The 23,893-nt window shown below is 46.5% G+C and overlaps 1 protein-coding gene across 2 annotated transcripts in view; it reads left to right on the plus strand.

The window, feature by feature from the left end:
• LOC106566523 (ERC protein 2) overlaps positions 1 to 23,893 on the plus strand; it is a 448,684-nt gene that overhangs the window by 319,755 nt on the left and 105,036 nt on the right. For both annotated transcript variants that reach the window (XM_045692987.1, XM_045692988.1), the window contains one exon: positions 21,633 to 21,780. In XM_045692987.1, coding sequence (XP_045548943.1) covers positions 21,633 to 21,780 — 148 coding nt within the window. The remainder of the gene's footprint in view (positions 1 to 21,632; positions 21,781 to 23,893) is intronic.

Below are 23,893 nucleotides of genomic sequence, written 5' to 3' on the forward strand. Positions count from 1 at the left end.
TATGATCTGAGCACGGTAGTATACTCTGAGCATGGTAGTATGCTCTGAACACGGTAGTATGATCTGAGCACGGGAGTATGATCTGAGCACGGTAGTATACTCTGAGCATGGTAGTATGCTCTGAACACGGTAGTATACTCTGAGCATGGCAGTATACTCTGAGCACGGTAGTATACTCTGAGCACAGTAGTATACTCTGAGCACGGTAGTATGATCTGAGCACGGTAGTATACTCTGAGCATGGTAGTATGCTCTGAGCACGGTAGTATGATCTGAGCACGGTAGTATGATCTGAGCACGGTAGTATGATCTGAGCACTGTAGTATACTCTGAGCATGGTAGTATGATCTGAGCACGGTAGTATGATCTGAGCATGGTAGTATGATCTGAGCACTGTAGTATACTCTGAGAAAGGTAGTATACTCTGAGCACGGTAGTATGATCTGAGCACGGTAGTATGATCTGAGCACGGTAGTATACTCTGAGCACGGTAGTATACTCTGAGCACGGTAGTATGATCTGAGCACGGTAGTATGATCTGAGCACGGTAGTATACTCTGAGCACAGTAGTATACTCTGAGCACGGTAGTATGATCTGAGCACTGTAGTATGATCTGAGCACGGTAGTACACTCTGAGCACGGTAGTATGCTCTGAGCACGGTAGTATGATCTGAGCACGGTAGTATACTCTGAGCATGGTAGTATGCTCTGAACACGGTAGTATGATCTGAGCACGGTAGTATGATCTGAGCACGGTAGTATACTCTGAGCACGGTAGTATGCTCTGAGCACGGTAGTATGATCTGAGCACGGTAGTATGATCTGAGCACGGTAGTATGATCTGAGCACTGTAGTATACTCTGAGCACGGTAGTATGATCTGAGCACGGTAGTATGATCTGAGCACGGTAGTATGATCTGAGCACTGTAGTATACTCTGAGCACGGTAGTATACTCTGAGCACGGTAGTATGATCTGAGCACGGTAGTATATTCTGAGCACGGTAGTATACTCTGAGCACGGCAGTATACTCTGAGCACAGTAGTATACTCTGAGCATGGTAGTATACTCTGAGCATGGTAGTATACTCTGAGCACGGTAGTATACTCTGAGCACGGTAGTATACTCTGAGCACGGTAGTATGATCTGAGCACTGTAGTATACTCTGAGCACGGTAGTATGATCTGAGCACGGTAGTATACTCTGAGCATGGTAGTATACTCTGAGCACGGTAGTATGATCTGAGCACGGTAGTATACTCTGAGCACGGTAGTATGCTCTGAGCACGGTAGTATACTCTGAGCACGGTAGTATGATATGAGCACGGTAGTATGATCTGAGCACGGTAGTATGATCTGAGCACTGTAGTATACTCTGAGCATGGTAGTATGATCTGAGCACGGTAGCATGATCTGAGCATGGTAGTATGATCTGAGCACTGTAGTATACTCTGAGCACGGTAGTATACTCTGAGCACGGTAGTATACTCTGAGCACGGTAGTATGATCTGAGCACGGTAGTATACTCTGAGCACGGTAGTATACTCTGAGCACGGTAGTATACGCTGAGCACGGTAGTATGATCTGAGCACGGTAGTATGATCTGAGCACTGTAGTATGATCTGAGCACGGTAGTATACTCTGAGCACTGTAGTATACTCTGAGCACGGTAGTATACTCTGAGCACGGTAGTATACTCTGAGCACGGTAGTATGATCTGAGCACGGTAGTATATTCTGAGCACGGTAGTATACTCTGAGCATGGCAGTATACTCTGAGCACGGTAGTATACTCTGAGCACGGTAGTATACTCTGAGCACGGTAGTATGATCTGAGCACGATAGTATACTCTGAGCATGGTAGTATGCTCTGAGCACGGTAGTATATTCTGAGCACGGTAGTATGATCTGAGCACGGTAGTATGATCTGAGCACTGTAGTATACTCTGAGCATGGTAGTATGATCTGAATACGGTAGTATGATCTGAGCATGGTAGTATGATCTGAGCACTGTAGTATACTCTGAGCACGGTAGTATACTCTGAGCACGGTAGTATGATCTGAGCATGGTAGTATGATCTGAGCACGGTAGTATACTCTGAGCACAGTAGTATACTCTGAGCACGGTAGTATGATCTGAGCACTGTAGTATGATCTGAGCACGGTAGTACACTCTGAGCACGGTAGTATGCTCTGAGCACGGTAGTATGATCTGAGCACGGTAGTATACTCTGAGCATGGTAGTATGCTCTGAACACGGTAGTATGATCTGAGCACGGGAGTATGATCTGAGCACGGTAGTATACTCTGAGCACGGTAGTATGCTCTGAGCACGGTAGTATACTCTGAGCACGGCAGTATACTCTGAGCACGGTAGTATACTCTGAGCACGGTAGTATACTCTGAGCACGGTAGTATGATCTGAGCACGGTAGTATACTCTGAGCATGGTAGTATGCTCTGAGCACGGTAGTATGATCTGAGCACGGTAGTATGATCTGAGCACGGTAGTATGATCTGAGCACTGTAGTATACTCTGAGAATGGTAGTATGATCTGAGCACGGTAGTATGATCTGAGCATGGTAGTATGATCTGAGCACTGTAGTATACTCTGAGAAAGGTAGTATACTCTGAGCACGGTAGTATGATCTGAGCATGGTAGTATGATCTGAGCACGGTAGTATACTCTGAGCACGGTAGTATACTCTGAGCACGGTAGTATGATCTGAGCATGGTAGTATGATCTGAGCACGGTAGTATACTCTGAGCACAGTAGTATACTCTGAGCACGGTAGTATGATCTGAGCACTGTAGTATGATCTGAGCACGGTAGTACACTCTGAGCACGGTAGTATGCTCTGAGCACGGTAGTATGATCTGAGCACGGTAGTATACTCTGAGCATGGTAGTATGCTCTGAACACGGTAGTATGATCTGAGCACGGGAGTATGATCTGAGCACGGTAGTATACTCTGAGCATGGTAGTATGCTCTGAACACGGTAGTATGATCTGAGCACGGTAGTATGATCTGAGCACGGTAGTATGATCTGAGCACTGTAGTATACTCTGCGCATGGTAGTATGATCTGAGCACGGTAGTATGATCTGAGCATGGTAGTATGATCTGAGCACTGTAGTATACTCTGAGCACGGTAGTATACTCTGAGCACGGTAGTATGATCTGAGCACGGTAGTATATTCTGAGCACGGTAGTATACTCTGAGCATGGCAGTATACTCTGAGCACAGTAGTATACTCTGAGCATGGTAGTATACTCTGAGCATGGTAGTATACTCTGAGCACGGTAGTATACTCTGAGCACGGTAGTATACTCTGAGCACGGTAGTATGATCTGAGCACTGTAGTATACTCTGAGCACGGTAGTATGATCTGAGCACGGTAGTATACTCTGAGCATGGTAGTATACTCTGAGCACGGTAGTATGATCTGAGCACGGTAGTATACTCTGAGCACGGTAGTATGCTCTGAGCACGGTAGTATACTCTGAGCACGGTAGTATGATATGAGCACGGTAGTATGATCTGAGCACGGTAGTATGATCTGAGCACTGTAGTATACTCTGAGCATGGTAGTATGATCTGAGCACGGTAGCATGATCTGAGCATGGTAGTATGATCTGAGCACTGTAGTATACTCTGAGCACGGTAGTATACTCTGAGCACGGTAGTATACTCTGAGCACGGTAGTATGATCTGAGCACGGTAGTATACTCTGAGCACGGTAGTATACTCTGAGCACGGTAGTATACGCTGAGCACGGTAGTATGATCTGAGCACGGTAGTATGATCTGAGCACTGTAGTATGATCTGAGCACGGTAGTATACTCTGAGCATGGTAGTATGATCTGAGCACTGTAGTATACTCTGAGCACGGTAGTATACTCTGAGCACGGTAGTATGATCTGAGCACGGTAGTATATTCTGAGCACGGTAGTATACTCTGAGCATGGCAGTATACTCTGAGCACAGTAGTATACTCTGAGCATGGTAGTATACTCTGAGCATGGTAGTATACTCTGAGCACGGTAGTATACTCTGAGCACGGTAGTATACTCTGAGCACGGTAGTATGATCTGAGCACTGTAGTATACTCTGAGCACGGTAGTATGATCTGAGCACGGTAGTATACTCTGAGCATGGTAGTATACTCTGAGCACGGTAGTATGATCTGAGCACGGTAGTATACTCTGAGCACGGTAGTATGCTCTGAGCACGGTAGTATACTCTGAGCACGGTAGTATGATATGAGCACGGTAGTATGATCTGAGCACGGTAGTATACTCTGAGCACGGTAGTATACTCTGAGCACGGTAGTATACTCTGAGCACGGTAGTATGATCTGAGCACGGTAGTATACTCTGAGCACGGTAGTATACTCTGAGCACGGTAGTATACGCTGAGCACGGTAGTATGATCTGAGCACGGTAGTATGATCTGAGCACTGTAGTATGATCTGAGCACGGTAGTATACTCTGAGCATGGTAGTATGATCTGAGCACTGTAGTATACTCTGAGCACGGTAGTATACTCTGAGCACGGTAGTATGATCTGAGCACGGTAGTATATTCTGAGCACGGTAGTATACTCTGAGCATGGCCGTATACTCTGAGCACAGTAGTATACTCTGAGCATGGTAGTATACTCTGAGCATGGTAGTATACTCTGAGCACGGTAGTATACTCTGAGCACGGTAGTATACTCTGAGCACGGTAGTATGATCTGAGCACTGTAGTATACTCTGAGCACGGTAGTATGATCTGAGCACGGTAGTATACTCTGAGCATGGTAGTATACTCTGAGCACGGTAGTATGCTCTGAGCACGGTAGTATACTCTGAGCACGGTAGTATGATATGAGCACGGTAGTATGATCTGAGCACGGTAGTATGATCTGAGCACTGTAGTATACTCTGAGCATGGTAGTATGATCTGAGCACGGTAGCATGATCTGAGCATGGTAGTATGATCTGAGCACTGTAGTATACTCTGAGCACGGTAGTATACTCTGAGCACGGTAGTATACTCTGAGCACGGTAGTATGATCTGAGCACGGTAGTATACTCTGAGCACGGTAGTATACTCTGAGCACGGTAGTATACGCTGAGCACGGTAGTATGATCTGAGCACGGTAGTATGATCTGAGCACTGTAGTATGATCTGAGCACTGTAGTATACTCTGAGCACGGTAGTATACTCTCAGCACGGTAGTATGATCTGAGCACGGTAGTATGCTCTGAGCACGGTAGTATATTCTGAGCACGGTAGTATACTCTGAGCATGGCAGTATACTCTGAGCACGGTAGTATACTCTGAGCACGGTAGTATACTCTGAGCACGGTAGTATGATCTGAGCACGGTAGTATACTCTGAGCATGGTAGTATGCTCTGAGCACGGTAGTATGATCTGAGCACGGTAGTATGATCTGAGCACGGTAGTATGATCTGAGCACTGTAGTATACTCTGAGCATGGTAGTATGATCTGAGCACGGTAGTATGATCTGAGCATGGTAGTATGATCTGAGCACTGTAGTATACTCTGAGAAAGGTAGTATACTCTGAGCACGGTAGTATGATCTGAGCATGGTAGTATGATCTGAGCACGGTAGTATACTCTGAGCACGGTAGTATACTCTGAGCACGGTAGTATGATCTGAGCACGGTAGTATGATCTGAGCACGGTAGTACACTCTGAGCACGGTAGTATGCTCTGAGCACGGTAGTATGATCTGAGCACGGTAGTATACTCTGAGCATGGTAGTATGCTCTGAACACGGTAGTATGATCTGAGCACGGTAGTATGATCTGAGCACGGTAGTATACTCTGAGCATGGCAGTATACTCTGAGCACGGTAGTATACTCTGAGCATGGTAGTATACTCTGAGCATGGTAGTATACTCTGAGCACGGTAGTATACTCTGAGCACGGTAGTATACTCTGAGCACGGTAGTATGATCTGAGCACTGTAGTATACTCTGAGCACGGTAGTATGATCTGAGCACGGTAGTATACTCTGAGCACGGTAGTATACTCTGAGCACGGTAGTATGATCTGAGCACGGTAGTATACTCTGAGCACGGTAGTATGCTCTGAGCACGGTAGTATACTCTGAGCACGGTAGTATGATATGAGCACGGTAGTATGATCTGAGCACGGTAGCATGATCTGAGCATGGTAGTATGATCTGAGCACTGTAGTATACTCTGAGCACGGTAGTATACTCTGAGCACGGTAGTATACTCTGAGCACGGTAGTATGATCTGAGCACGGTAGTATATTCTGAGCACGGTAGTATACTCTGAGCATGGCAGTATACTCTGAGCACGGTAGTATACTCTGAGCATGGTAGTATACTCTGAGCACGGTAGTATACTCTGAGAACGGTAGTATACTCTGAGCACGGTAGTATACTCTGAGCACGGTAGTATGATCTGAGCACTGTAGTATACTCTGAGCACGGTAGTATGATCTGAGCACGGTAGTATACTCTGAGCACGGTAGTATACTCTGAGCACGGTAGTATGATCTGAGCACGGTGGTATACTCTGAGCACGGTAGTATGCTCTGAGCACGGTAGTATACTCTGAGCACGGTAGTATGATATGAGCACGGTAGTATGATCTGAGCACGGTAGCATGATCTGAGCATGGTAGTATGATCTGAGCACTGTAGTATACTCTGAGCACGGTAGTATACTCTGAGCACGGTAGTATACTCTGAGCACGGTAGAATGATCTGAGCACGGTAGTATACTCTGAGCACGGTAGTATACTCTGAGCACGGTAGTATACTCTGAGCACGGAAGTATGATCTGAGCACGGTAGTATGATCTGAGCACTGTAGTATGATCTGAGCACTGTAGTATGATCTGAGCACTGTAGTATACTCTGAGCACGGTAGTATACTCTCAGCACGGTAGTATGATCTGAGCACGGTAGTATGCTCTGAGCACGGTAGTATATTCTGAGCACGGTAGTATACTCTGAGCATGGCAGTATACTCTGAGCACGGTAGTATACTCTGAGCACGGTAGTATACTCTGAGCACGGTAGTATGATCTGAGCACGATAGTATACTCTGAGCATGGTAGTATGCTCTGAGCACGGTAGTATGATCTGAGCACGGTAGTATGATCTGAGCACGGTAGTATGATCTGAGCACTGTAGTATACTCTGAGCATGGTAGTATGATCTGAATACGGTAGTATGATCTGAGCATGGTAGTATGATCTGAGCACTGTAGTATACTCTGAGCACGGTAGTATACTCTGAGCACGGTAGTATGATCTGAGCATGGTAGTATGATCTGAGCACGGTAGTATACTCTGAGCACAGTAGTATACTCTGAGCACGGTAGTATGATCTGAGCACTGTAGTATAATCTGAGCACGGTAGTACACTCTGAGCACGGTAGTATGCTCTGAGCACGGTAGTATGATCTGAGCACGGTAGTATACTCTGAGCATGGTAGTATGCTCTGAACACGGTAGTATGATCTGAGCACGGGAGTATGATCTGAGCACGGTAGTATACTCTGAGCATGGTAGTATGCTCTGAACACGGTAGTATACTCTGAGCATGGCAGTATACTCTGAGCACGGTAGTATACTCTGAGCACAGTAGTATACTCTGAGCACGGTAGTATGATCTGAGCACGGTAGTATACTCTGAGCATGGTAGTATGCTCTGAGCACGGTAGTATGATCTGAGCACGGTAGTATGATCTGAGCACGGTAGTATGATCTGAGCACTGTAGTATACTCTGAGCATGGTAGTATGATCTGAGCACGGTAGTATGATCTGAGCATGGTAGTATGATCTGAGCACTGTAGTATACTCTGAGCAAGGTAGTATACTCTGAGCACGGTAGTATGATCTGAGCATGGTAGTATGATCTGAGCACGGTAGTATACTCTGAGCACGGTAGTATACTCTGAGCACGGTAGTATGATCTGAGCATGGTAGTATGATCTGAGCACGGTAGTATACTCTGAGCACAGTAGTATACTCTGAGCACGGTAGTATGATCTGAGCACTGTAGTATGATCTGAGCACGGTAGTACACTCTGAGCACGGTAGTATGCTCTGAGCACGGTAGTATGATCTGAGCACGGTAGTATACTCTGAGCACGGTAGTATGCTCTGAGCACGGTAGTATGATCTGAGCACGGTAGTATGATCTGAGCACGGTAGTATACTCTGAGCATGGTAGTATGCTCTGAACACGGTAGTATGATCTGAGCACGGTAGTATGATCTGAGCACGGTAGTATGATCTGAGCACTGTAGTATACTCTGCGCACGGTAGTATGATCTGAGCACGGTAGTATGATCTGAGCACGGTAGTATGATCTGAGCACTGTAGTATACTCTGAGCACGGTAGTATACTCTGAGCACGGTAGTATGATCTGAGCACGGTAGTATATTCTGAGCACGGTAGTATACTCTGAGCACGGCAGTATACTCTGAGCACGGTAGTATACTCTGAGCATGGTAGTATACTCTGAGCATGGTAGTATACTCTGAGCACGGTAGTATACTCTGAGCACGGTAGTATACTCTGAGCACGGTCGTATGATCTGAGCACTGTAGTATACTCTGAGCACGGTAGTATGATCTGAGCACGGTAGTATACTCTGAGCATGGTAGTATACTCTGAGCACGGTAGTATGATCTGAGCACGGTAGTATACTCTGAGCACGGTAGTATGCTCTGAGCACGGTAGTATACTCTGAGCACGGTAGTATGATATGAGCACGGTAGTATGATCTGAGCACGGTAGTATGATCTGAGCACTGTAGTATACTCTGAGCATGGTAGTATGATCTGAGCACGGTAGCATGATCTGAGCACGGTAGTATGATCTGAGCACTGTAGTATACTCTGAGCACGGTAGTATACTCTGAGCACGGTAGTATACTCTGAGCACGGTAGTATGATCTGAGCACGGTAGTATACTCTGAGCACGGTAGTATACTCTGAGCACGGTAGTATACGCTGAGCACGGTAGTATGATCTGAGCACGGTAGTATGATCTGAGCACTGTAGTATGATCTGAGCACGGTAGTATACTCTGAGCACGGTAGTATGATCTGAGCACTGTAGTATACTCTGAGCACGGTAGTATACTCTGAGCACGGTAGTATGATCTGAGCACGGTAGTATATTCTGAGCACGGTAGTATACTCTGAGCATGGCAGTATACTCTGAGCACAGTAGTATACTCTGAGCACGGTAGTATACTCTGAGCATGGTAGTATGCTCTGAGCACGGTAGTATACTCTGAGCACGGTAGTATACTCTGAGCACGGTAGTATGATCTGAGCACTGTAGTATACTCTGAGCACGGTAGTATGATCTGAGCACGGTAGTATACTCTGAGCATGGTAGTATACTCTGAGCACGGTAGTATGATCTGAGCACGGTAGTATACTCTGAGCACGGTAGTATGCTCTGAGCACGGTAGTATACTCTGAGCACGGTAGTATGATATGAGCACGGTAGTATGATCTGAGCACGGTAGTATACTCTGAGCACGGTAGTATACTCTGAGCACGGTAGTATACTCTGAGCACGGTAGTATGATCTGAGCACGGTAGTATACTCTGAGCACGGTAGTATACTCTGAGCACGGTAGTATACGCTGAGCACGGTAGTATGATCTGAGCACGGTAGTATGATCTGAGCACTGTAGTATGATCTGAGCACTGTAGTATACTCTGAGCACGGTAGTATACTCTGAGCACGGTAGTATGATCTGAGCACGGTAGTATATTCTGAGCACGGTAGTATACTCTGAGCATGGCAGTATACTCTGAGCACAGTAGTATACTCTGAGCATGGTAGTATACTCTGAGCATGGTAGTATACTCTGAGCACGGTAGTATACTCTGAGCACGGTAGTATACACTGAGCACGGTAGTATGATCTGAGCACTGTAGTATACTCTGAGCACGGTAGTATGATCTGAGCACGGTAGTATACTCTGAGCATGGTAGTATACTCTGAGCACGGTAGTATGATCTGAGCACGGTAGTATACTCTGAGCACGGTAGTATGCTCTGAGCACGGTAGTATACTCTGAGCACGGTAGTATGATATGAGCACGGTAGTATGATCTGAGCACGGTAGTATGATCTGAGCACTGTAGTATACTCTGAGCATGGTAGTATGATCTGAGCACGGTAGCATGATCTGAGCATGGTAGTATGATCTGAGCACTGTAGTATACTCTGAGCACGGTAGTATACTCTGAGCACGGTAGTATACTCTGAGCACGGTAGTATGATCTGAGCACGGTAGTATACTCTGAGCACGGTAGTATACTCTGAGCACGGTAGTATACTCTGAGCACGGTAGTATGATCTGAGCACGGTAGTATGATCTGAGCACTGTAGTATGATCTGAGCACTGTAGTATACTCTGAGCACGGTAGTATACTCTCAGCACGGTAGTATGATCTGAGCACGGTAGTATGCTCTGAGCACGGTAGTATATTCTGAGCACGGTAGTATACTCTGAGCATGGCAGTATACTCTGAGCACGGTAGTATACTCTGAGCACGGTAGTATACTCTGAGCACGGTAGTATGATCTGAGCACGGTAGTATACTCTGAGCACGGTAGTATGCTCTGAGCACGGTAGTATGATCTGAGCACGGTAGTATGATCTGAGCACGGTAGTATGATCTGAGCACGGTAGTATACTCTGAGCATGGTAGTATGATCTGAGCACGGTAGTATGATCTGAGCATGGTAGTATGATCTGAGCACTGTAGTATAATCTGAGCACGGTAGTATACTCTGAGCACGGTAGTATTATCTGAGCATGGTAGTATGATCTGAGCACGGTAGTATACTCTGAGCACGGTAGTATACTCTGAGCACGGTAGTATGATCTGAGCACGGTAGTATGATCTGAGCACGGTAGTACACTCTGAGCACGGTAGTATGCTCTGAGCACGGTAGTATGATCTGAGCACGGTAGTATACTCTGAGCATGGTAGTATGCTCTGAGCACGGTAGTATGATCTGAGCACGGTAGTATGATCTGAGCACGGTAGTATACTCTGAGCATGGTAGTATACTCTGAACACGGTAGTATGATCTGAGCACGGTAGTATGATCTGAGCACGGTAGTATGATCTGAGCACTGTAGTATACTCTGAGCATGGTAGTATGATCTGAGCACGGTAGTATGATCTGAGCACGGTAGTATGATCTGAGCACTGTAGTATACTCTGAGCACGGTAGTATGCTCTGAGCACGGTAGTATGATCTGAGCACGGTAGTATGATCTGAGCACGGTAGTATTCTCTGAGCACGGTAGTATACTCTGAGCACGGTAGTATACTCTGAGCACGGTAGTATACTCTGAGCATGGTAGTATGCTCTGAGCACGGTAGTATGATCTGAGCACAGTAGTATACTCTGAGCACGGTAGTATACTCTGAGCACTGTTGTATGATCTGAGCACGGTAGTATGATCTGAGCACGATAGTATGATCTGAGCACGGTAGTATACTCTGAGCACGGTTGTATGATCTGAGCACGGTAGTATGATCTGAGCACGATAGTATGATCTGAGCACGGTAGTATACTCTGAGCACGGTAGTATGCTCTGAGCACGGAAGTATACTCTCAGCACGGTAGTATACTCTGAGCACGGTAGTATGATCTGAGCACGGTAGTATACTCTGAGCACGGTAGTATGCTCTGAGCACGGTAGTATGAGCTGAACACGGTAGTATGATCTGAGCACGGTAGTATGATCTGAGCACTGTAGTATACTCTGAGCATGGTAGTATGATCTGAGCACGGTAGTATGATCTGAGCATGGTAGTATGATCTGAGCACTGTAGTATACTCTGAGCACGGTAGTATACTCTGAGCACGGTAGTATGATCTGAGCATGGTAGTATGATCTGAGCACGGTAGTATACTCTGAGCACGGTAGTATACTCTGAGCACGGTAGTATGATCTGAGCACGGTAGTATGATCTGAGCACGGTAGTACACTCTGAGCACGGTAGTATGCTCTGAGCACGGTAGTATGATCTGAGCACGGTAGTATACTCTGAGCATGGTAGTATGCTCTGAACACGGTAGTATGATCTGAGCACGGTAGTATGATCTGAGCACGGTATTATACTCTGAGCACGGTAGTATGCTCTGAACACGGTAGTATGATCTGAGCACGGTAGTATGATCTGAGCACGGTAGTATGATCTGAGCACTGTAGTATACTCTGAGCATGGTAGTATGATCTGAGCACGGTAGTATGATCTGAGCATGGTAGTATGATCTGAGCACTGTAGTATACTCTGAGCACGGTAGTATACTCTGAGCATGGTAGTATGATCTGAGCACGGTAGTATGATCTGAGCACGGTAGTATACTCTGAGCACGGTAGTATACTCTGAGCACGGTAGTATACTCTGAGCACGGTAGTATACTCTGAGCACGGTAGTATACTCTGAGCACGGTAGTATGCTCTGAGCACGGTAGTATGATCTGAGCACAGTAGTATACTCTGAGCACGGTATTATACTCTGAGCACGGTTGTATGATCTGAGCACGGTAGTATGATCTGAGCACGATAGTATGATCTGAGCACGGTAGTATAATCTGAGCACGGTTGTATGATCTGAGCACGGTAGTATGATCTGAGCACGATAGTATGATCTGAGCACGGTAGTATACTCTGAGCACGGTAGTATACTCTGAGCACGGTAGTATGCTCTGAGCACTGTAGTATGATCTGAGCACTGTAGTATACTCTGAGCACGGTAGTATACTCTGAGCACGGTAGTATGATCTGAGCACGGTAGTATGCTCTGAGCACGGTAGTATATTCTGAGCACGGTAGTATACTCTGAGCACGGCAGTATACTCTGAGCACGGTAGTATACTCTGAGCATGGTAGTATACTCTGAGCATGGTAGTATACTCTGAGCACGGTAGTATACTCTGAGCACGGTAGTATACTCTGAGCACGGTCGTATGATCTGAGCACTGTAGTATACTCTGAGCACGGTAGTATGATCTGAGCACGGTAGTATACTCTGAGCATGGTAGTATACTCTGAGCACGGTAGTATGATCTGAGCACGGTAGTATACTCTGAGCACGGTAGTATGCTCTGAGCACGGTACTATACTCTGAGCACGGTAGTATGATATGAGCACGGTAGTATGATCTGAGCACGGTAGTATGATCTGAGCACTGTAGTATACTCTGAGCATGGTAGTATGATCTGAGCACGGTAGCATGATCTGAGCACGGTAGTATGATCTGAGCACTGTAGTATACTCTGAGCACGGTAGTATACTCTGAGCACGGTAGTATACTCTGAGCACGGTAGTATGATCTGAGCACGGTAGTATACTCTGAGCACGGTAGTATACTCTGAGCACGGTAGTATACTCTGAGCACGGTAGTATGATCTGAGCACGGTAGTATGATCTGAGCACTGTAGTATGATCTGAGCACTGTAGTATACTCTGAGCACGGTAGTATACTCTCAGCACGGTAGTATGATCTGAGCACGGTAGTATGCTCTGAGCACGGTAGTATATTCTGAGCACGGTAGTATACTCTGAGCATGGCAGTATACTCTGAGCACGGTAGTATACTCTGAGCACGGTAGTATACTCTGAGCACGGTAGTATGATCTGAGCACGGTAGTATACTCTGAGCATGGTAGTATGCTCTGAGCACGGTAGTATGATCTGAGCACGGTAGTATACTCTGAGCACGGTAGTATGATCTGAGCACGGTAGTATACTCTGAGCACGGTAGTATGATCTGAGCACTGTAGTATACTCTGAGCACGGTAGTATGATCTGAGCACGGTAGTATACTCTGAGCATGGTAGTATACTCTGAGCACGGTAGTTTGATCTGAGCACGGTAGTATACTCTGAGCACGGTAGTATGCTCTGAGCACGGTAGTATACTCTGAGCACGGTAGTATGATATGAGCACGGTAGTATGATCTGAGCACGGTAGCATGATCTGAGCATGGTAGTATGATCTGTGCACTGTAGTATACTCTGAGCACGGTAGTATACTCTGAGCACGGTAGTATACTCTGAGCACGGTAGTATGATCTGAGCACGGTAGTATACTCTGAGCACGGTAGTATACTCTGAGCACGGTAGTATACTCTGAGCACGGTAGTATGATCTGAGCACGGTAGTATGATCTGAGCACTGTAGTATGATCTGAGCACTGTAGTATACTCTGAGCACGGTAGTATACTCTCAGCACGGTAGTATGATCTGAGCACGGTAGTATGCTCTGAGCACAGTAGTATACTCTGAGCACGGTAGTATGATCTGAGCACTGTAGTATGATCTGAGCACGGTAGTACACTCTGAGCACGGTAGTATGCTCTGAGCACGGTAGTATGATCTGAGCACGGTAGTATACTCTGAGCATGGTAGTATGCTCTGAACACGGTAGTATGATCTGAGCACGGGAGTATGATCTGAGCACGGTAGTATACTCTGAGCACGGTAGTGTACTCTGAGCATGGTAGTATACTCTGAGCATGGTAGTATACTCTGAGCACGGTAGTATACTCTGAGCACGGTAGTATACTCTGAGCACGGTAGTATGATCTGAGCACGGTAGTATACTCTGAGCACGGTAGTATGATCTGAGCACGGTAGTATACTCTGAGCACGGTAGTATACTCTGAGCACGGTAGTATGATCTGAGCACGGTAGTATACTCTGAGCACGGTAGTATGCTCTGAGCACGGTAGTATACTCTGAGCACGGTAGTATGATATGAGCACGGTAGTATGCTCTGAGCACGGTAGTATGATCTGAGCACTGTAGTATACTCTGAGCATGGTAGTATGATCTGAGCACGGTAGCATGATCTGAGCATGGTAGTATGATCTGAGCACTGTAGTATACTCTGAGCACGGTAGTATACTCTGAGCACGGTAGTATACTCTGAGCACGGTAGTATGATCTGAGCACGGTAGTATACTCTGAGCACGGTAGTATACTCTGAGCACGGTAGTATACTCTGAGCACGGTAGTATGATCTGAGCACGGTAGTATGATCTGAGCACTGTAGTATGATCTGAGCACTGTAGTATACTCTGAGCATGGTAGTATACTCTGAGCACGGTAGTATGATCTGAGCACGGTAGTATGATCTGAGCACGGTAGTATGATCTGAGCACTGTAGTATACTCTGAGCATGGTAGTATGATCTGAGCACGGTAGTATGATCTGAGCATGGTAGTATGATCTGAGCACTGTAGTATACTCTGAGAAAGGTAGTATACTCTGAGCACGGTAGTATGATCTGAGCATGGTAGTATGATCTGAGCACGGTAGTATACTCTGAGCACGGTAGTATACTCTGAGCACGGTAGTATGATCTGAGCACGGTAGTATGATCTGAGCACGGTAGTACACTCTGAGCACGGTAGTATGCTCTGAGCACGGTAGTATGATCTGAGCACGGTAGTATACTCTGAGCATGGTAGTATGCTCTGAACACGGTAGTATGATCTGAGCACGGTAGTATGATCTGAGCACGGTAGTATACTCTGAGCATGGTAGTATACTCTGAACACGGTAGTATGATCTGAGCACGGTAGTATGATCTGAGCACGGTAGTATGATCTGAGCACTGTAGTATACTCTGAGCATGGTAGTATGATCTGAGCACGGTAGTATGATCTGAGCATGGTAGTATGATCTGAGCACTGTAGTATACTCTGAGCACGGTAGTATACTCTGAGCACGGTAGTATGATCTGAGCACGGTAGTATGATCTGAGCACGGTAGTATTCTCTGAGCACGATAGTATACTCTGAGCACGGTAGTATACTCTGAGCACGGTATTATACTCTGAGCATGGTAGTATGCTCTGAGCACGGTAGTATGATCTGAGCACAGTAGTATACTCTGAGCACGGTAGTATACTCTGAGCACGGTTGTATGATCTGAGCACGGTAGTATGATCTGAGCACGATAGTATGATCTGAGCACGGTAGTATACTCTGAGCACGGTTGTATGATCTGAGCACGGTAGTATGATCTGAGCACGATAGTATGATCTGAGCACGGTAGTATACTCTGAGCACGGTAGTATGCTCTGAGCACGGAAGTATACTCTCAGCACGGTAGTATACTCTGAGCACGGTAGTATGATCTGAGCACGGTAGTATACTCTGAGCACGGTAGTATGCTCTGAGCACGGTAGTATGATCTGAACACGGTAGTATGATCTGAGCACGGTAGTATGATCTGAGCACTGTAGTATACTCTGAGCAGGGTAGTATGATCTGAGCACGGTAGTATGATCTGAGCATGGTAGTATGATCTGAGCACTGTAGTATACTCTGAGCACGGTAGTATACTCTGAGCACGGTAGTATGATCTGAGCATGGTAGTAAGATCTGAGCACGGTAGTATACTCTGAGCACGGTAGTATACTCTGAGCACGGTAGTATGATCTGAGCACGGTAGTATGATCTGAGCACGGTAGTACACTCTGAGCACGGTAGTATGCTCTGAGCACGGTAGTATGATCTGAGCACGGTAGTATACTCTGAGCATGGTAGTATGCTCTGAACACGGTAGTATGATCTGAGCACGGTAGTATGATCTGAGCACGGTAGTATACTCTGAGCACGGTAGTATGCTCTGAACACGGTAGTATGATCTGAGCACGGTAGTATGATCTGAGCACGGTAGTATGATCTGAGCACTGTAGTATACTCTGAGCATGGTAGTATGATCTGAGCACGGTAGTATGATCTGAGCATGGTAGTATGATCTGAGCACTGTAGTATACTCTGAGCACGGTAGTATACTCTGAGCACGGTAGTATGATCTGAGCACGGTAGTATGATCTGAGCACGGTAGTATACTCTGAGCACGGTAGTATACTCTGAGCACGGTAGTATACTCTGAGCACGGTAGTATACTCTGAGCACGGTAGTATACTCTGAGCACGGTAGTATGCTCTGAGCACGGTAGTATGATCTGAGCACAGTAGTATACTCTGAGAACGGTATTATACTCTGAGCACGGTTGTATGATCTGAGCACGGTAGTATGATCTGAGCACGATAGTATGATCTGAGCACGGTAGTATAATCTGAGCACGGTTGTATGATCTGAGCACGGTAGTATGATCTGAGCACGATAGTATGATCTGAGCACGGTAGTATACTCTGAGCACGGTAGTATACTCTGAGCACGGTAGTATGCTCTGAGCACTGTAGTATGCTCTGAGCACTGTAGTATACTCTGAGCACGGTAGTATACTCTGAGCACGGTAGTATGATCTGAGCACGGTAGTATGCTCTGAGCACGGTAGTATATTCTGAGCACGGTAGTATACTCTGAGCACGGCAGTATACTCTGAGCACGGTAGTATACTCTGAGCATGGTAGTATACTCTGAGCATGGTAGTATACTCTGAGCACGGTAGTATACTCTGAGCACGGTAGTATACTCTGAGCACGGTCATATGATCTGAGCACTGTAGTATACTCTGAGCACGGTAGTATGATCTGAGCACGGTAGTATACTCTGGGCATGGTAGTATACTCTGAGCACGGTAGTATGATCTGAGCACGGTAGTATACTCTGAGCACGGTAGTATGCTCTGAGCACGGTACTATACTCTGAGCACGGTAGTATGATATGAGCACGGTAGTATGATCTGAGCACGGTAGTATGATCTGAGCACGGTAGTATACTCTGAGCATGGTAGTATGATCTGAGCACGGTAGCATGATCTGAGCATGGTAGTATGATCTGAGCACTGTAGTATACTCTGAGCACGGTAGTATACTCTGAGCACGGTAGTATACTCTGAGCACGGTAGTATGATCTGAGCACGGTAGTATACTCTGAGCACGGTAGTATACTCTGAGCACGGTAGTATACTCTGAGCACGGTAGTATGATCTGAGCACGGTAGTATGATCTGAGCACTGTAGTATGATCTGAGCACTGTAGTATACTCTGAGCACGGTAGTATACTCTCAGCACGGTAGTATGATCTGAGCACGGTAGTATGCTCTGAGCACGGTAGTATATTCTGAGCACGGTAGTATACTCTGAGCACGGCAGTATACTCTGAGCACGGTAGTATACTCTGAGCACGGTAGTATACTCTGAGCACGGTAGTATGATCTGAGCATGGTAGTATACTCTGAGCATGGTAGTATGCTCTGAGCACGGTAGTATGATCTGAGCACGGTAGTATACTCTGAGCACGGTAGTATGATCTGAGCACGGTAGTATACTCTGAGCACGGTAGTATGATCTGAGCACTGTAGTATACTCTGAGCACGGTAGTATGATCTGAGCACGGTAGTATACTCTGAGCATGGTAGTATACTCTGAGCACGGTAGTATGATCTGAGCACGGTAGTATACTCTGAGCACGGTAGTATGCTCTGAGCACGGTAGTATACTCTGAGCACGGTAGTATGATATGAGCACGGTAGTATGATCTGAGCACGGTAGCATGATCTGAGCATGGTAGTATGATCTGAGCACTGTAGTATACTCTGAGCACGGTAGTATACTCTGAGCACGGTAGTATACTCTGAGCACGGTAGTATGATCTGAGCACGGTAGTATACTCTGAGCACGGTAGTATACTCTGAGCACGGTAGTATACTCTGAGCACGGTAGTATGATCTGAGCACGGTAGTATGATCTGAGCACTGTAGTATGATCTGAGCACTGTAGTATACTCTGAGCACGGTAGTATACTCTCAGCACGGTAGTATGATCTGAGCACGGTAGTATGCTCTGAGCACGGTAGTATACTCTGAGCACGGTAGTATGATCTGAGCACTGTAGTATGATCTGAGCACGGTAGTACACTCTGAGCACGGTAGTATGCTCTGAGCACGGTAGTATGATCTGAGCACGGTAGTATACTCTGAGCATGGTAGTATGCTCTGAACACGGTAGTATGATCTGAGCACGGGAGTATGATCTGAGCACGGTAGTATACTCTGAGCACGGTAGTGTACTCTGAGCATGGTAGTATACTCTGAGCATGGTAGTATACTCTGAGCACGGTAGTATACTCTGAGCACGGTAGTATACTCTGAGCACGGTAGTATGATCTGAGCACTGTAGTATACTCTGAGCACGGTAGTATGATCTGAGCACGGTAGTATACTCTGAGCATGGTAGTATACTCTGAGCACGGTAGTATGATCTGAGCACGGTAGTATACTCTGAGCACGGTAGTATGCTCTGAGCACGGTAGTATACTCTGAGCACGGTAGTATGATCTGAGCACGGTAGTATGATCTGAGCACGGTAGTATGATCTGAGCACTGTAGTATACTCTGAGCATGGTAGTATGATCTGAGCACGGTAGCATGATCTGAGCACGGTAGTATGATCTGAGCACTGTAGTATACTCTGAGCACGGTAGTATACTCTGAGCACGGTAGTATACTCTGAGCACGGTAGTATGATCTGAGCACGGTAGTATACTCTGAGCACGGTAGTATACTCTGAGCACGGTAGTATACTCTGAGCACGGTAGTATGATCTGAGCACGGTAGTATGATCTGAGCACTGTAGTATGATCTGAGCACTGTAGTATACTCTGAGCACGGTAGTATACTCTCAGCACGGTAGTATGATCTGAGCACGGTAGTATGCTCTGAGCACGGTAGTATATTCTGAGCACGGTAGTATACTCTGAGCACGGTAGTATACTCTGAGCACGGTAGTATGATCTGAGCACGGTAGTATGATCTGAGCACGGTAGTACACTCTGAGCACGGTAGTATGCTCTGAGCACGGTAGTATGATCTGAGCACGGTAGTATACTCTGAGCATGGTAGTATGCTCTGAACACGGTAGTATACTCTGAGCACGGTAGTATACTCTGAGCACGGTAGTATGATCTGAGCACGGTAGTATGATCTGAGCACGGTAGTATACTCTGAGCATGGTAGTATGCTCTGAACACGGTAGTATGATCTGAGCACGGTAGTATGATCTGAGCACGGTAGTATGATCTGAGCACTGTAGTATACTCTGAGCATGGTAGTATGATCTGAGCACGGTAGTATGATCTGAGCATGGTAGTATGATCTGAGCACTGTAGTATACTCTGAGCACGGTAGTATACTCTGAGCACGGTAGTATGATCTGAGCACGGTAGTATACTCTGAGCACGGTAGTATACTCTGAGCACGGTAGTATACTCTGAGCACGGTTGTATGATCTGAGCACGGTAGTATGATCTGAGCACGATAGTATGATCTGAGCACGGTAGTATACTCTGAGCACGGTAGTATACTCTGAGCACGGTAGTATGCTCTGAGCACGGAAGTATACTCTGAGCACGGTAGTATACTCTGAGCACGGTAGTATGATCTGAGCATGGTAGTATGATCTGAGCACTGTAGTATGATCTGAGCACTGTAGTATACTCTGAGCACGGTAGTATACTCTGAGCATGGTAGTATGATCTGAGCACGGTAGTATGCTCTGAGCACGGTAGTATATTCTGAGCACGGTAGTATACTCTGAGCACGGCAGTATACTCTGAGCACGGTAGTATACTCTGAGCATGGTAGTATACTCTGAGCATGGTCGTATACTCTGAGCACGGTAGTATACTCTGAGCACGGTAGTATACTCTGAGCACGGTCGTATGATCTGAGCACTGTAGTATACTCTGAGCACGGTAGTATGATCTGAGCACGGTAGTATACTCTGAGCATGGTAGTATACTCTGAGCACGGTAGTATGATCTGAGCACGGTAGTATACTCTGAGCACGGTAGTATGCTCTGAGCATGGTAGTATACTCTGAGCACGGTAGTATGATATGTGCACGGTAGTATGATCTGAGCACGGTAGTATGATCTGAGCACTGTAGTATACTCTGAGCATGGTAGTATGATCTGAGCACGGTAGCATGATCTGAGCATGGTAGTATGATCTGAGCACTGTAGTATACTCTGAGCACGGTAGTATACTCTGAGCACGGTAGTATACTCTGAGCACGGTAGTATGATCTGAGCACGGTAGTATGATCTGAGCACTGTAGTATGATCTGAGCACTGTAGTATACTCTGAGCACGGTAGTATGCTCTCAGCACGGTAGTATGATCTGAGCACTGTAGTATGCTCTGAGCACTGTAGTATACTCTGAGCACGGTAGTATACTCTCAGCATGGCAGTATGCTCTGAGCACGGTAGTATGCTCTGAGCACGGTAGTATACTCTGAGCACGGTAGTATGATCTGAGCACGGCAGTATACTCTGAGCACGGTAGTATGCTCTGAGCACGGTAGTATGCTCTGAGCACGGTAGTATGATCTGAGCACGGTAGTATGCTCTGAGCATTGTAGTATGCTCTGAGCATGGTAGTATGATCTGAGCACGGTAGTATGATCTGAGCATGGTAGTATGATCTGAGCACTGTAGTATACTCTGAGCGCGGTAGTATACTCTGAGCACGGTAGTATGATCTGAGCATGGTAGTATACTCTTGAGCACGGTAGTCTGCATTTTGAGAAACAACCAATGTCTTCCTAACCGTCTTCCTCTCTTTCTGTCCCTGTCATCCCCCTCTCCCTCCTCTCCCAGGCAGCAGGCTCTTCTAGCTGCGATCAGTGAGAAGGATGCTAACATAGCTTTACTGGAACTGTCCTCCTCTAAACGTAAGAAATCACAGGATGAGGTGATGTCACTGAAGAGAGAGAAGGACAGGCTCATGCACCAGCTCAAACAACAGGTACAGACGATGACCCCCCCCCACACACACACACCCCTACACACACACACACACACACACACACACACACACACACACACACACACACACACACACACACACACACACACACACACACACACACACACCCTACACACACACACCCCTACACACACACCACACCCCCTACACACACACACACACACACACACCCCTACACACACACACCCCTACACACACACACACCCTTACACACACACACACACACACACACACACACACACACACACACACACACACACACACACACACACACACACACACACACACACACACACACACACACACACACACACACTCACTCTCTGGGTCTGAGAGGTGAGCCTGACACTCCTGTCCTCTGGGTGATTAATGGAGGTTATTAGAACCAACTCAGACCACCTTACTGCATCCTAAAATGTACCCTTCTGCCAGTAAATACCAGTGAACACATACACACAGAGCAACACACACACACCCACACACACACACACACACACACACACACACACACACACACACACACAGAGCACACACACACACACACACACACAGAGCAACACACACACAGAGCAACACACACACACACACACACACACACACACACACACACACACACACACACACACACACACACACACACACACACACACACACACACACACACACACACACACACACACACACACACACAGAGCACACACACACACACCCCTACACACACACCCCTACACACACACACACGCACACACACACACACAGAGCAACAATCCTGTACCTCTGTGCTTTACTGTAATGTATGACCTCTGGGAGATAAATTAAGATATGTGGGTCATTACGACCATGTCGGACCATGTCAGTACCTCTGCTACCCTGGATGCTAACGCTAACGAGCTAACAACAGGACAGAGACACACTACCTACTGAGTCAAAGAGGCTTCTGGGAAATGTTCCGGTTTAAAAAGTCAACAGATGCATCTAGTGTGTGTGTGTGCTCGTAAACAGTAAACAGTTCCTGGGGGGTGCGGTCTGTCAGAGGAATTTCAGGGAAGGCCCATTATCTGTTTATCGCCTAGGATGCGTCATGTTTTCCCGTTCGGTAACTCATGGTTACGAGTCCACCTGGCGATGTGACACACACACACAGTCAATTTAACATACACACACAAATCTACACATACATTGGATGATTGGGATAGAAAACAACACACTGGTTGGCTGTTATGGAATAGTGAACCAATTAGTCCAGAAACTTCAGAAATGTGTTCAAATATATTACTATTCCCCGTCTTGACAAGTAGAAGACATTTAAAGGCAAATTGTCTCCCAGCATTAAATGAGGCACTTTACATGTTCTATATGAAAACTGTTGTTAAGCATTTTTCAAGAACATCGACTCTTTCACACATAAACCGTTCTCCCTATTTTGACCAATTGACACACTTATCAGAGTCTCCTTCCTCAGCCCCTGAAGCTGACCAGGAAGCTGACCAGGAAATGCCAGGGAATTATGGGAGTCAGAGTCTCAAAGGGGAACATGATCCGGGGACAGCATATAGATTTACAGATAGTGGTGACTTGTCTGGCTTCCCCTGTGTGTGCTGAAGTTAGGCTTTGAAAGGTTGCGCCTCAGCCACACACGCGCGCACACACACCTCGACAGGCTGGTTTCTCCAACTGAGGAGAGGAGAGGGATAAATGTGTCTGGGAATGGGAATTCTTTCCCAATGATGGATAGCCATTGGTCAGATGCTCTTTGAAGCCTTAGAAAGATGGATTTGTAATTCTTAAATATGTGCCAATGCTCACAGACACACACACACACACACCCATTGCCCTGCTGGGAAGATGGATTAGAATTCTCCAAGGTGTGTCAACGCTATGACAACCTGGCTGCACAGAGCATAGTCACTTTCACACACTGGAGTGATTTCATAATGATGCCTTGGTTACACATACACATGCTCACAGTCCCACACACACAGCCACACACACAGCCACACACACACAGCCACACATGCATGCTGGGATAAACATTGTTGCTGGCCTAACTTACAGCTCCGTACACTACCTAATATGGCTACAATTAGATCAG

Source organism: Salmo salar, chromosome ssa13, assembly GCF_905237065.1.
Source record: "Salmo salar chromosome ssa13, Ssal_v3.1, whole genome shotgun sequence".
Lineage (NCBI taxonomy): Eukaryota > Metazoa > Chordata > Actinopteri > Salmoniformes > Salmonidae > Salmo > Salmo salar.